Raw genomic sequence first — 15,727 nt, forward strand, 5'->3', positions numbered from 1 at the left:
TTGGACTTACCTGTTACAACAATAGAACAAAATATCAAAGACTATTCCAAGAATTTTCCTTTTTCCTCTATTATTAATGGACTGATTTGGTTCTTGATCTAAATGTTAAGACATTCATTTAATCAATTACAACTTTTCAACTCTAACAGTTTTGAAATCGAACATGCAGGATAGCTAAATCGAGTTATAAGGATCTCAAAAATATAACATTCTTACAAAACAAACTTCAAATTCACTTACATGCATGGGTCGATTGCCTAAGAATGCTTAAAGCTTTCTTCTTTAGAGTTCAATGCTTTCTGTAAAGGAAGATGTGAGTGAAATTCTCCTTCCATCCACTACAGTCTATAACATCATATAGTATAATTTTCATCATTCAACGAAAATTAACAAGTTTCTATACCATACATTGACACAATTGGTAAAAAATGCAGAAGTGGTTATTTACCATCTTCAACCTTATTAAACCTATTTAACTAGCTATTCGCTAATTCTCATGATTTGGCCCATACACATAATTTCTAACCTGCTAACCGAATTACCAATTAACAATAAATAGAACACTATAAAAAAACGTGTAAATATTAATAAATAATATTTATAGATTCTATCATTGAATTAGTGGTCCTGGAACACTGCTTCCAACAACGTTGTAAATAGGGTTGTTACATGCATCTCTTAAATATCTGTAGAGTTTCAACTTTGTCTACATGTGACACAACATTCTTCAGTATGTGCCACGCACAAATCCTATGATTAACCTCAAGTAAGACTGATTCCAATGTGAAATGAATTACCCTATCATCATTTGTAACCACCAATATGGGCTTCTTCATGCTCTTGCAACTAAGGAACTCATTCAACATCCAAACAAAATTGTTATGTTTCTCATTGGACATAATTGCAAAATTGAATGTAATGGTTTGATGATGATTGTTTACTCCGACGAATACCAACAACGATAGATCATAGCAATTATTCTTGTATGTTGTAGCAAATGCAATAAAATCTCCAAAGTATGCATAATCTATCTTGTTGCACGAGTTAGCCCCAAAAAAATTTTCAATGCAGTTGTCTTTGTCAATTGCATACTTAATGTACAAACCCAAATCATTTGTTCTTTTAGCCTCAAAATATTCAATAGCTGCGTTTGCATCCTCTATTTCAACAAATTTTATTACCTCTATTTGCAACATGTTTAACAAATCTTTCTTTCCAAAGCTCAACTTCTCAAAACCACCAACTAGGTCAGCAGACCACGACATCATTTGAGAAGGTTGGATTCTCACTTTTCTCATTGCCAATGCTTCAACCTTTGTAGCAGTTGAAATTTCTCGGTTCAACCTTATTAGATTCCTCTGTTCATGATAAATAACTAATTCATGATTGTGTTATTTAATGAAATTAGTAACTACCTATCCCTGCTCACCCTTCCTCATAGCCACTCTTATTCTCACCTTACATTTAGTTCTATTCATATCTTGAGGGTTTTGAACACTTTTCTTATTAGTCATCCATTTATCTACATGATTTCCTTCTTTATTATAGTAGTAATAATTTGCAACAACATTCCCAAATGCATCTGCCTTGGTACCTACCAACCTAACACTGAGAATTTAAATACTGTATGTATTTCATGAGCATAGCTAAAATAAAATTCTTGAACTTTGGCTAATGAACTGAATTCCATCCCTTTTACTTGCTCTAATGTTAAATCAACAACATCATTTTCATAAAATTATTCTTTAAAATGAACTCGAAGTGGAATCTCCCATTCCTTGTCCTCCTTCCACATCATGTCCTGATGCTTCATCACCAAATGGTTCGTCATTTAAATTGAAGTGGAATTCTTCATGATTTTATTTTGTTCCTTCTGCCATTTCTGATGTTTTAGCAGTAAAACTTCACTTGCAAACATTAGTTTTAATATTAGTTATACATTCAAGAACTTAATTAAAGAAAAATCATAAATACTACTCACAATGGATAACCAAAAAAGGTGTTTGGCCCTTATTCGTTGATGAAGATTGTAGATTTCAGTATAATTCCTATAATTTCAAATTTTTTACAAATAACTTTCACGTTTCCAAATATCCTCGTTTGAATTATATATATTCGGGTTCAGTTCTTTATTGAAGAACTTGAGTTATTTTAGCACTAAAACTTCACTTCCAAACATTAGTTTAATATACATTTAAGAACTTAAGTAAAATATATATATATCATAAATACTATTAACAAAGCATAACAGAAAAAGGTGTTTGACCTTTATTCGTTGATGAAGATTGTAACACCCCTTACCTGTATCCGACGCCGAAACAGGATTCGAGGCATTACCGGACTAAAACATAGGTATTCATACAAAATTGAGCCATAAAATTTCGTCCAAGTTAAGACCATTCATTAACATGCATATTGTCCCTTATATGGGCCTATGAGGCTTAAAACATACATTGAGTGTGTCTCGGGACTAAACCAAGAACTTTTGAAACTTTTACAACACTTACAAAAATTTTCTTGATTTGGAGGCTCACACGCCCGTGTGGGTAAGCCGTGTGGCTACACACACGTCTGTGTCCTCAGCCCTGTAACTCTCTGTTTATGATGTCATCAACATAATAGGGTCACACAGCCAAGTCACATGTCCATGTGCTAGGCCGTCTAGGGAATTTAATTTTCATGAATTTTCATGAATAAGGTGCAGACTTCACAAGGCTTGGGCACACGACCATGTCCTAAGGCCGTGTCTCTCACACGGTCGTGTCTCGTACCCGTGTGTTTACTACTGGGCATTCTGTTTCTTAAAACAAAGATGCAGGGGACACACGGTGGATCACATGCCTATAGGGCTAACCGTGTGTCACACAAGACCTAGACACATGCCCGCGTGTCCACCCATATGGACAACTATGAGGCTATTTTCCAAGCCAATTGCCACCCTTATTTGCACAAACACATGCAAAACTTCAAAGGCACTTAACATGGCATTATTAAGGACTTAGACTTCATCAATAAGTCATGTTCATGGCCACACCATATCAACTTATACTTGCTTATGTTACCATACCTTGTTAAGCCAAGTTTACCAAAGTACATGCAATATGTAACATCAAATTACTCCATTTTACACATTCATATCTTAATTATCATCATACTAATCTAAACCCAATTAAATCATCAAACATTCATAGCCACAACATACCTCATCAGATATACACAACCATCATCCACGTCACAATTGCATAAACATATGCATGCATGAATAAATAGGCTTACAACCCAATAATCAATATAAGCTATATCTCATGGCCATATACAAAATAAATTATCAAGTCATTATTAGCCAACACATTGGGCCAAATTAATATGACATATAAACAAAAAGACCAAGTCCCCTATACATGCCATATTTAAAATATCAAAACCAATTATACCCAAAAGACTAAGTTGATAGTGTGATCGATGCTTTGACAACTTTCGATCCAGCTAGCTTGGCGTCACTATAAGGGATGAAAAGGAAGGGGGTAAGCTTTAAGCTTAGTACGTTAGCATGTAAATAATTAGCAACATTTGTCATGCATTATTATACACAGAACATAATATAATTTATCACAATGTTATCAAGTATCATAGATACATCTTAAATCATGTCATTTACATAATATACAATAAAACTCATTATCATGATTCATTAATTCACTTCTTATCGAGGTCTCATTGATTCATAATTTCAATATTTATGAGCTTTGTGTACATATATGTACCCTTCCAACATGATCATACCTTGTCATTTCTTTGACATAATCTTTGGATTACCCGTTGAACCACTTGGAATACTAAAGGATACCTAGGAAACCTCATATACATAGTAAGATGTCAATTTCGTATCCCAGATATGGTCTTACATGGGATCATATATCGATACCAATAGCCCAGCTATGGTCTTACACGATGTCTCATATCGATGCCATATCCCAGATATAGTCTTATACGAAGTCTCATTTTCGAAGCATGTCCCAGACATGGTCTTACATGAAATCGCATGCCGATGCCATATCCCAAATATGGTCTTATACGAAATCTCAAAAACCCTAATGTCATGACATTTGTATCATATTTATTCCTAGGATTCAACCGGGATTCCGAAGTTCCAAATCTTCATTAGATTGCCATCGAGTCATCATTAACCAAATCCATAGAGACAAATATACATTTCATGCAATATCAAAGCATTAATTACATAGTAACATGATGTTGAATTATTTGCACACGAACTTACCTCAGTACCAAAATATGGCTAACTATTTGATTTAGTCCACAACTTTGTTCTTCCCTCGGTTTAGGTCCGGACTCCGTTTTTCTTGATCTATTATAGCAAATTTCACTTATTTAATTATCACATTACTCAAAACAGCCCATAAATCATACTTTGGAAAAATTATAATTTTGCCTTTAAACTTTCACATATTTACAAATTAGTCCCTAGGCTCGTAAAATGAAATGTACTCATTTTATTTGTTACCCAATCCTAGCCGAACCTATATCATACTTATAACAGCCCACATTTTCTTTCAAATTAGATTTTTACCACTTATTTTACAACTTTTACAGAAAAGGTCCTTTTTAGGTGTTTTCGTGAAAAATCTCTTTGTAAAAGATGTTTATCACACATCAAACTTTCATATTCCTTCATTAAACATAAAAATACATGCATGTCACACATGGGTAAGTTTTTGAACATGAACCCTAGCTCAAAATAATGGTAGAAATAGCTAGATTGGTTGATGACAACTTCAAAAATGCAAAGAACATTAAAAATGGGGCTAGGGTGCATTGACTATCAAGCTTGGGAAGTGAAGAAACTCTAGCTATGGCTTCTTAGAAACTTCGGCACCCACATGAGAAAGATGAGCAAATTTTGCTTGATTTTTCCCTTTTTAATCTTTTATTAACCAAATGACCAAAATGCCCTTTTTACTAAACTTTCAAATTTTATCCATGCATGCCCATTTTTGTCCATAAAATTAGAAATTGGAAAAATTTCTATTTAAGACCTCTAATTAATAATCCAAAGCTATTTCATACTTAAAGCTTCTAGAATCTCATATTTTGCAACTTTTGCAATTTAGTCCTAAAAGTTAAATTGGACACTTATTCACAACATGTCTTCATGAAACTTTCACACAATCATGAAAACATGTCATGGACCTCAAAACAATCATAAAACAAATATTTCTACTTCGAATTTGTGGTCTCAAAACTACTATTCTGACTAGGCCCAAAATCAGGATGTTATAAAGATGGTAGATTTCACTATAATTCTTATAATTTCGAAATTTTTACAAATAATTTTCAAGAAGTTTCCAAATATCCTCATTTGAATTATATATATATGGGTTCAGTTCTACATTGAAGAACTTGAGTAAAAAAATAAAAAATAAAAACTATTAACAAACAAAACAAAAAATGGTACTTGACCTCTATTCGGTGATGAAGATGGTGGATCTTACTGTAATTCTTCTAAATTCTAAAATTTTCCAAGTAACTTTCCAGAATATTCCTGTTTGAATTATTTATATTTGAGTTTAAATAACATTTGCTTAGTTTATTTTATTTTATTTTCATTCTCATTTTACTGTGATAGTGATGCCTATAGTGTTTTCTTGGGTCGATCTCCAACATTTACATGGAAATGGAAATGCTTTCCATGCAATTTTTGCTTTGATTTTCTCTCACCTATTTTGGATGAGAATAACTTATAATAGGATTATCTTAAAAAATATAATTTGTATGCATCAAGAAAATAGTAACAAGAATTGTGTAAATTTTAAAGTTTCAAAGTTATTTGATTTTTTATTTTCATTATCTATGTTTTTTTAAAAGAAAAAAACTAGAGTTAAAAATAGATTAAATATGAATAAATATATAATAATTTTATATTTTTAAAATTTGATAATATTATCTCTTATAAATCTTTCAACTTTTAAAATCATCCTCTAATATAAGTTATTTCTTTACTGAAATGGTATTCGCATGTTTCCCAAATGATTCCAACTTTTTCCTCCAATGATTGCAACAGTCTTATTATCCCCTCTCGTTTCTAACTGTAGATTGCAATAAATCCCATTATAATAAGTTCCCACTCTAGTCATCACCGGACAAAACCTATTTTGCAGGAAAAAAAGTCAAATTGTTAGTATTAGAGAAGAAGTGAAAGGTGGCAAGTGTCCTCTGTCATGTTTGACGGAAACTGAAGGGAAAAAGAAAAGATCCCGTGAGAGATGCAATGTCCGGCAGGCAGCACAAGGATCCGCCTTGTCTTCTCCAGAATCCAGTGCCTTAGAGTGGTAGCCTTAGAGTGGTAACTGGAAAGGTGCAATCAGATCACCTATATACATTTGTCTCTACTTTTACAACTGCTTTGCTGGTCTTATTATATATCACTAAATTGGCCGCAAAAGTAAAAGATAATATTTCCATTAATTCATAAGCAGCATTCATTGTCCATTCAGTTTCCATTTATAAAACCAATATTGAAGGCGCCACAAATTACTGAAATCTCCAAAGCTACAGAACACCTTCATATTCACATTCACTCCGCTTGTTAGATTGTAAGTACCGCAAAATAAAACCTAACACTTCCCCACTAAACCCACCAAACCAAACCTAGCTGACCCCAATCCTATAAATACTACTTTTATATTATATGAACATAATATAATATATAGCTTTTGGGTTCTCCAATACGAGAGAAAGAGGAAAATATGAAACACTGACCTGAGAGCATCAGATACATTCACCTTTCCTCTCTTCTCTCCGCCTCCCTTCCTCCTGTTTCTTCCATGTTTAGGATTCTAATCTTTTTTCTTGTCTCTTATTCTATTTAGCTTGTTTAGAATACTTGGTTTGTCTCAAATTTGAAGTTTTTTAGGCACCCATTTCTTCAAAAACACGCTCACTTCTCTTAAAACAATGAAAAACACGGATTTGGGTGCTCTATAAACCCTAGAAAAAGACCTTTTTTTTTAATTTTTTGTTTCTAATCATGACCAAGGGAGGAGTTCAGATGCTTGATGACAAGAAAGATGGGTTTTTCTCTGTATGTAATTCGGGGTCTCAATGGAGTCTGGATCAGAATAATGTTTATCCAGGTGGGTTATTTGCAAGCGTTGGTCAGATGGGAATAGAATTTGGCGTATCCCCGGATTCCCCAAGTCCCCGTGACAATGGTGGAATCAAAGCACCGTTTTCCGATTTTTTTCTGAAATATTTACCATCACAAGAGGAAACACGTGTTGTTGGAGTAGCAGAAGGTGAAGCAGCTTCCAAGACAAAGAAGAAAGTTGGATTAAAACTAAAAATCAAGGTTTCTAATCCTTCATTGAGGAGGTTAATAAGCGGTGCCATAGCTGGGGCGGTTTCAAGGACTTGCGTGGCACCATTGGAGACCATAAGGACGCATTTGATGGTTGGGAGTAGTGGAAGTTCGACACTTGAAGTTTTCAATAATATAGTGCAGACTGATGGGTGGAAGGGGTTGTTTAGGGGTAATTTTGTTAACGTGATTCGGGTTGCACCTAGCAAGGCAATAGAGGTGCTCAATCCCCCATTTCTTAATTATTATTTTATGGATGTTTTGCAGCTTGTTTGTGGTTTTGTGGAGCTGGACATTGCTATGTTGGTTAATTAGAGCTTTGTGGTGTTCTTTTTGCAGTAAAATGTTTTGGTTCATATATGCTGGGTGTCAATGTGCATTTATAATTATATATGCTAGTTTCATATGGCTTTCTGCTGAAGCCAAAGTAAAGTTTGTTGCCTTAAATAGGTCAAAAGTTGTAGTTTTCTGCTTGATCGGATGGTGAAACAGAGCTCTGTTTACCTTGGTTAAGCAACTTGATAAAGAAACAGTAAATATTCAGGGTGCCAACCACCTAAATATACTAGATGCCAGTCACCTAGTAATTTTTGAAGGTTAGTCTTCTTAATGGTTTTAATCTTCCTAAAGGATGAACATAATTAATATAAGGAGATGAGCAGAAGTCAAAACTATTGAAGATGTTACTTTGTAAGATGTACTGATGTAGGTTAATTATGTTGGCATCAATTCTACACTTAAATTTGTATTACCTTTTTCGTTGGTTGGCAAAACTTCTGTTAGCGTAGTACCTATTCTCTATGGTTCAGTTGTCCAATGGAAACATGGACTATTTTATTCCTTACCAGCTTGTAAACAAGCCTTTGTATGCCGTTTTCTTCTTCTGCACATTTCTTTCTGGTTCTTATATTCTCAATGATTGAACTTTTAATATGGAAGAGATGGATAAGGCAATTATTGGAATCATTTTTCACAGACCATTTGGTCGTGAATATTGCTGTCCTTAGTTTTATGCTTCATGCCATTTTTGGTTATGCTTTTGTAGTTTAATTCCTAAACTCAATTATATGTAGAACCCTATTACACGAGTCATGTTGAAATTTCTAGCAAATCTTCTGTAAGAGTTCATCCATGTGTTTGTTCTTACCATAGCCAGGGGGTTCTTGGTTGTTGGCTTGTTGCAGAGTAGTTCTGTAAATTTTGTCCTTGCTATGTATCAATGTTCATATCTCGACGAATTAACTAAATAAATTGATAAAATATTGCACTATACTAGGATTTAGCCGTGCTGTGGGCATAATACAGAATTCAAAGAAGGCACCAATAGCAAACAGAATCTGAGCCATTGCTGATAATTTTTTCCTGTTTGAAATCTTTATACCCTATTGTACTCTGATTCTTCTTTTTGCTTGAAGTATCTGCATCTGACACATGCTCCAACAAAGGTACTAGAATATGATCCTCTGAATACCCGGCTTTGAAAATTTGAATATATGATAATCGCATTTGAGTCTGAGTAAATTAGTATAGATCAGCAATATAGTAGTGGAAAAGCTTAGCTGCATCTTTCTGGATATATGATAATTCCATGTTGGATGTATCTTGAAACATATTGCACTTCTTTAGTCAAAATGAAAATTACAGTTTTTCTCTATGTGTTGAAACATTGATTACCCATGTACTGCAGCTATTTGCTTTCGATACTGTGAATAAGCAGTTATCACCCACACCTGGAGAAGAACCAAAGATTCCAATTCCTTCTTCATTAGTTGCAGGAGCTTGTGCTGGAGTCAGCTCAACATTGTTGACCTATCCTCTTGAGTTGGTTAAGACTCGATTAACCATTGAGGTAAGACACAATCTAAAAATTGTTATTCAGGCTCATAAAAATGTGTTTTCAGTTATACCCAAGATTTGTTGATTTTGCAGAAAAACATGTATGATGGTATACTTGATGCTTTCTTAAAAATACTGCAAAAGGAGGGCCCTGGTGAACTTTATAGAGGCCTTGCTCCTAGTCTCATTGGAGTAATTCCATATGCTGCCACTAACTATTTTGCATATGATACTTTACGGAAAGTGTACAGTAAAGTTTTGAAGGAGGAGAAGATTGGCAACATCGAAACCCTTTTGATAGGATCACTAGCAGGGGCTATTTCAAGTAGTGCAACATTCCCACTCGAGGTGACTCGCAAGCAAATGCAAGTAGGGGCGCTGAACGGAAGACAGGTGTACAAGAACGTGTTCCATGCACTGTCGAGTATTCTGAAGCAAGAAGGGATTCATGGTTTATATAAAGGTTTGGGTCCAAGTTGCATGAAATTGGTACCTGCTGCTGGGATTTCATTCATGTGCTATGAAGCATGCAAAAGGATACTGGTAGACAAAGATGAGGAAGTGTAGAATTTGTGGAGCTGGCATAGTTTAGGTTTTCTTTCACTTTTTTGGTATATTGAACCGGCTAAATTTTGTTGGTTGAGGGCTTACTCTTGAGTTTGGGTAGCGGCATCTTTAAGTGCAAGGTAAGTAGGTAAGAAATGAGGTTGGCAATCCATAGGGGGTTTCCTTTGGACTAGAAATTAAGTAGGTCGTTGGTATTTAAAGAATGAAAGACTTGTTACAGTGTTCTACAGCATGTTTGACTTTAACTATGAAAGGGGGTCGGTTACCTTTTTTATCTTTTCTTTTACCGTGCAGCTTCCAGCAGCAGTAGGGGAAACTGTATGGAAAGCATCTTGACTGAGGCTTCAAAGGTACAGCCACTCTTTCACCACGAAATAAACATGATGATTGACTCGTTTGGTAAATAATATAAGAAAAAAAGTTTATTTAATGTGTTAAAGTAGTTAAACATAAAATATAAATAATTAATATAAATTTAACCTAGAAATAACTAATTTTTTTTCTAATATATTGTATATTAATGTTGTAATTAGATTGTTGTTAATTGATGTATGGAGGAAAAAGCATAGTAGAAGTGGTGTGATATATCAAAATTTATCTAGATCTTGATGGATATTTACTTGATAAAATATTTATAACACTCCCGTTTAGATGTTTATTTGTAGATAATGTCTAATGAAAGAAAAAGAGCACATATCTATAATATGCTTTTTTCTTCATATCATGAAAACATCACATATTTTCTTATATTTTACGTATTTAATCTTGAATATTAGTTTTTCAAATGACTATTTGAATGTGTTTACTAAGTATTTATATCATTCTTTTTAAAGTCGTGAACGAGGAAAAATTTGGGGTAATTATATTTTGATCTCTTTAGGAATTTTAACAATAATCATAGTTAACTTTAATCATCATTATTTTATAAAAACACAAATAGATATTTTGAATCATTTTATAATCTGTGACACCCCATACCCGGCCTGAACGCTAAGTTGAATATTAAGATGCCACATCACCGTCTCACTTTCATCTAAAAAGACATGTTATTTCTCATGCATATTTTTGTTTTTGATTAATAATAACATAGTACTATCATGAATTATAAACCATACGTTCACTTTTTGTTGATAAACCATGTCAAGAATTCATAAAATAACATAACATTGGTATTTATCATGCATTAGAACCACTTATTAAATTTTCCTAAAAATGTTACGTAGTTATCGATACTGCCTCTATGGTATCGATATTTCCTTTAAGTGGTATGGATACCATCTGGAAAATCGATACTAAACTAGCATTCTATTTTTCGTCAAATTTTAAAACAATTGAAATATCGTACATTTCACAAGGTATCGATAATTGCACCTCGAATATCAATACTCGAGCCAAGGTATCGATACCAAATTGGTATTTTGACTTTCTGCACTTTTGAAAATACCATATCCAAGTCCACATGCTTCCTAACATACATAATATGCAAATAATCCCAAATACGTCGTAACAATTCGATATAAATGTCTACCACATTGTCTTTTTATTCCCTGGAACTAGAATAAGCAAAACACCTACTATAATGAATAAAGAATGGCTTGGATCAATCTTTCGACGGCCACACCACTCACACAGGGAACATAACTATTCTGCAAAGGATAAAATGGAGTGGGTGAGCTTAACAAGCTCAGTGAATGCCTAGAACAACTATTATGCAAACAAGTCATCATGCATCAACCAAACAACATACAACATATTCCCAAAATGTCATTAACTAAGTACCATAATTCATATATTTAGTCAGATTCCATGCATTCTTTTACACATTATTTATATGAATGTTTAGGCATATATATTCTGACACATATCAATCACATATTAGCATATATAATTACATACAATCACATTTAGTCACATTGTATGATAATTTTGCTCTTAAGATTATGAAACGTAAAATGGACTCTACCACCACTCATCGGATACATGGATCTCCAACACACCTCACTTAGACTTGTAGAGTCAAACATATCTCATAAGCAAAGCATATAACTAATGCTCTCTAACACACCACACATACATATCCCAGTGAATGGAGCTTGGGTCACATTCCCTTATCTTTCCAAAACTGTCATTGGGCATCAATGCCCCATATACCACAACACATATAAGTGAGTACTCACAATCCTATGGCATGACAACTATATCCAATAGTCTCATTAATTCATAAGGTCAAAATATCCATAATGTCATAAAATATTACTTACTCGATTATCTGTACATATTCTGTAACAGCCTGTTTTTAGTTAAGTCAGAATAATGGTTTCGGAACCACAAATCCAAAGTCAAAATATTTATTTTATTGTTTTATTAAAGTTTACATCATGATAGAATTATTGTGTGAAAGTTTTGTGAAGAAATTTAACTGTTTGAATGGTTAATTCGAGAAAAAAGACTAAATTGCATAAATTGCAAAAGTGTTGTTCTATTAGTTAATGGTGTTAAATAGCTATAGAACCTTAAAATAAATGCCCTTAAGTGGTAATTAACCCATTTGAGAGTTAGTGGATGATAGTGGCATGGCATTTGGTGTAATTAATAAATGTCATTAAGGTTAAATTTGTAATTAGATAATAAAGGTTAATTAAAACATAACAAAATCAAATATTTGTCCATCTTTCTCCCAAATAGCCGAAAATTGAAGATAGATGAAACCATTTTAGGGTTAAGCATTTGGAAACTTCAAGCCTAAATTGGTGAGTGATTTTGACTCAATTTTTAATGATTTTTACGTTTTTGTGATCGTTTCTTTGTATTCTAGCTAGCCCGTACAGTAATAGCCTAAATTCAAAATTATCGGAACAGTGGTTTCGTAACCACAAATCCGATTTAAAGAGAAATTTATTTCAATATTTTTGCATGAAAATTGATATGATAGGAAAATCGTATGAAAATATTGATAGAAAAATTTTACCGATTTAATGGTTAGTTAGAAAAAGAAATTATTGAAGAAATTGGGTAAAAACAAGGTATCGGGACCTCTATATCGTAAAACCGAGTCGAAAATAATTTTATAAATATTTATGAAATGTTAGTAATGTGGTATTAAAATTTTGTTAGGAAATTTTAATGTTTGGGTAGTCAATTAAATGAAAAGGACTAAATTGTAATAGGTGTAAAAGTTGCTAGAATGATTAAATAGCTTAAGAGTCTAATGAAAAAGGATTTAAAAGTCAACTAGACCCAAATTTTATTTGGGCTGGACGGCAAAGGCATGAAATCAGCAGGAAAATTGATAAATTAAGGGCAAAATTGGAATATTGTAAAATTAACTAAATAAAGCTAGGACTAAATAGGAAATATCTAGATTTCTCTTCATTTCTCTTCAATTCCAGCAGCTAAAAACGCTATAGGAGGGTTCTCTAAGCTGGTATTCCATAATTTTTGCACCAAGTGAGTTAATCCTTTCCTTTTTCTTGTAATTTTTGTGTTTCTAAGATTTTTACAACTAGGTCCTACTATTAAATTCGTTAGTTTTTGATTTCATGGATGAAATTGAAAGTCACCATGGTTGAGTGATGTAAGTTTATGATGAAATAGAATGAAATTAAAGCTTTAATTTGTTTATGAGATGATTTTATTAAGTAATTTCAATAGAAATTGATTTTTAGGACCTAATTGTGAAAATGCTTGGAATTAAAGTCTATTGCTGAAATTTTGATTCCTAAAGGTTGTAAACTAGTTTAAGGTGATAGAATAAAATGTTAATTGAGAAAAATCAGCTCAATTGAGAGGCTAATTGAGTAGGGACGAAATTATCATTTATTAAAAGCTTAGGGGAAAATGGTAATAAACAGCTTGCACAAAAACAGTTTAGACAGCAGCAGTAGACTAATTTTGAAAAATCACCATAAATTTATAAATCGAATTAGAAGATGAACAAAATATAGAATTAAAGATTATTGAGTCTAGTTTCTCATAGAATAAATAGTGTAAGCAATGGATTTGTAAATTTTGAGATATAATGATTTTTGTGAGATAAGGTCAGAATGAATTCGGGTTCCCTTGTTCTGAATTTGAAAAATCATAAAAAATTGAATAAAAATAATTAGGGGCTTAAATTTATATTTATATAATCCTGAATGAGTATATTTTTAATAGAAACAAACGAGAACATCATTTGAATCATGTATTAAGATATAATTAATTTTTAGTGAAAAAGGGTCAGAACTGTCAGACAGCAGAACAGGGGTGACTTTAAAGAATAAACTGTACTTATTGGCTAAACCAAAAATTCTGAAAATTTTATGGTAAGAAGATATATGAGTCTAGTTTTAGGGAAAATTAATGGATCTTAATTTGCAGTTCCGTAGTTCGATTTATAAATAATTTAGTAACTATGACTCAAATAGATAGCTTTGAATAAATTATAAATAATAATAGTTGAATTATAGAGAATGTTGCATATGAATATGAAATGTATTAAATTGATAATTAAATTTATTTATTTAGATCCAAAAGATTCAAATACAAAGCTAGATCGAGGAAAGGAAAAAGTTCGGGATTAGTAGATTTTTTTTGTTTACAAACAAGTATCAAGGTAAGTTCGTGTAACTTGAATTATATTCTTAAATGCTTGAAATGTATGTTATTTATGTGAATATGATTTGAATGCTCATTGTATGAAATTTTATGAAACATTGACATATTTGATAAAATGGGAAGAACTCCTGGTTGAATGAAAGGAAAGTTCGATGGATCTCTAAAAAGGAATTGACGGTAAAAAAGGATCTAGCCCGGACGGGTGATCCTATCTTGATATAATTCTCCCGAAGAATATGTGTAAAATGGATTTAGCCCGGACAGGTAATCCGAATTAGGGTCTGAATTTATCCTGGACTGGTAATTCAGATCCAAGCTCATTAGAGTAATTGTCGTTGCAGGGGATTTAGGCTGGACTGGTAATCCCAACAATACTCTATGAGTTTATATTGCAGGGGATTTAGCCTGGATTGGTAATCCCGCTGCAAGGTTGAGGTTCGCGAGAGTGTGCTCTTTGAAATGGAAATGTGTGCACATGAATATGAATTGATGGACCCGGAAATGTACACTAAAATTGTACCTTTGAAAATCCATCGAAAATTCCAAGAAATTCAACGGGATAAATATGAAAAAAAAATATAAGGAAATGGAAATCATGTATTGATGAGCTCATCAATCATGGTATATATTATTGGTACATGGAAATTATTGTACTAACTTGAATGTTGAGTTTGTGCATGTTAGGGTAATAATGCATTGAATGGATATAGGAATGTTTATTGTATTGTATTGAAAATGTTAGGTAAGTATAATTCTTGTTACATGAACTTACTAAGCACAAAGTGCTTACTCTGTTTCATTTTCCCCTGTTTTATAGTGTTAAGAGCTCGGAGGTCGGATTTGGTCGGAGAAACATCACACTATCAACCTCAGGATTTTTGTATATAAAGAAACTTTATTTTGGAAATCAATGGCATGTATAAGCTAATAAAGTAAATGATTCTGTGAAATGAATGTAGAGTTAGCCATTGGTATGGTTAACAAACCTGGTTTTGGGTATGTGATGATGTTATTTTATAAATATGCATGAATTTATCTTGAAAATATGTTGAATTGGATTGGTTGATATGGATTGTTTTTGGTTTAAAATTTCAGGGAAGGTTAGATATCTATAAAGGGGTTATATTGAGTTAAAAAAAAATTTAATTCGTAAACTCCGGTAATACTTCGTACCCTATTCCAGCAATGAATACGGGTAGGAGTATTAAATTTATTGGTATCAGAGCTACGGTTTAGCCAGTTCTAGGACCAATGTAGCAAATACGGGATTAGCTATAGATGCCATTTAAATTATTATTGATAGTGTGATATCTCCTGACCATTTAAAATGTGTTTTTTTTATAGTAATGTCAT

The 15,727-nt window shown here is 32.8% G+C and overlaps 1 protein-coding gene across 6 annotated transcripts; it reads left to right on the forward strand.

The window, feature by feature from the left end:
* Window positions 1-6,225: 6,225 nt before the first annotated feature.
* Window positions 6,226-15,418, forward strand: LOC107938785 (adenine nucleotide transporter BT1, chloroplastic/mitochondrial). Of its 6 annotated transcripts, none has more exons than XR_005908249.1 (5): window positions 6,226-7,594; window positions 9,063-9,224; window positions 9,305-9,897; window positions 10,073-10,128; window positions 15,192-15,418. XR_005908249.1 is itself a non-coding variant. In XM_016872022.2 (3 exons), exons 1-3 carry the CDS (start codon window positions 7,046-7,048, stop codon window positions 9,776-9,778), a joined length of 1,185 nt encoding a protein of 394 aa, XP_016727511.1. In that variant the 5' UTR covers window positions 6,226-7,045; the 3' UTR covers window positions 9,779-10,050. The 6 variants fall into 6 exon arrangements, 1 of the variants encoding a protein (XP_016727511.1); XR_005908260.1 differs by lacking the exon at window positions 15,192-15,418 and adding an exon at window positions 14,285-14,372 and having other exon boundaries at window positions 9,305-9,905; XR_001694972.2 differs by lacking the exon at window positions 15,192-15,418 and adding an exon at window positions 14,285-14,372.
* The last annotated feature ends 309 nt before the right edge of the window (window positions 15,419-15,727 follow it).

This window comes from Gossypium hirsutum, chromosome A02 (genome assembly GCF_007990345.1).
Source record: "Gossypium hirsutum isolate 1008001.06 chromosome A02, Gossypium_hirsutum_v2.1, whole genome shotgun sequence".
NCBI lineage: Eukaryota > Viridiplantae > Streptophyta > Magnoliopsida > Malvales > Malvaceae > Gossypium > Gossypium hirsutum.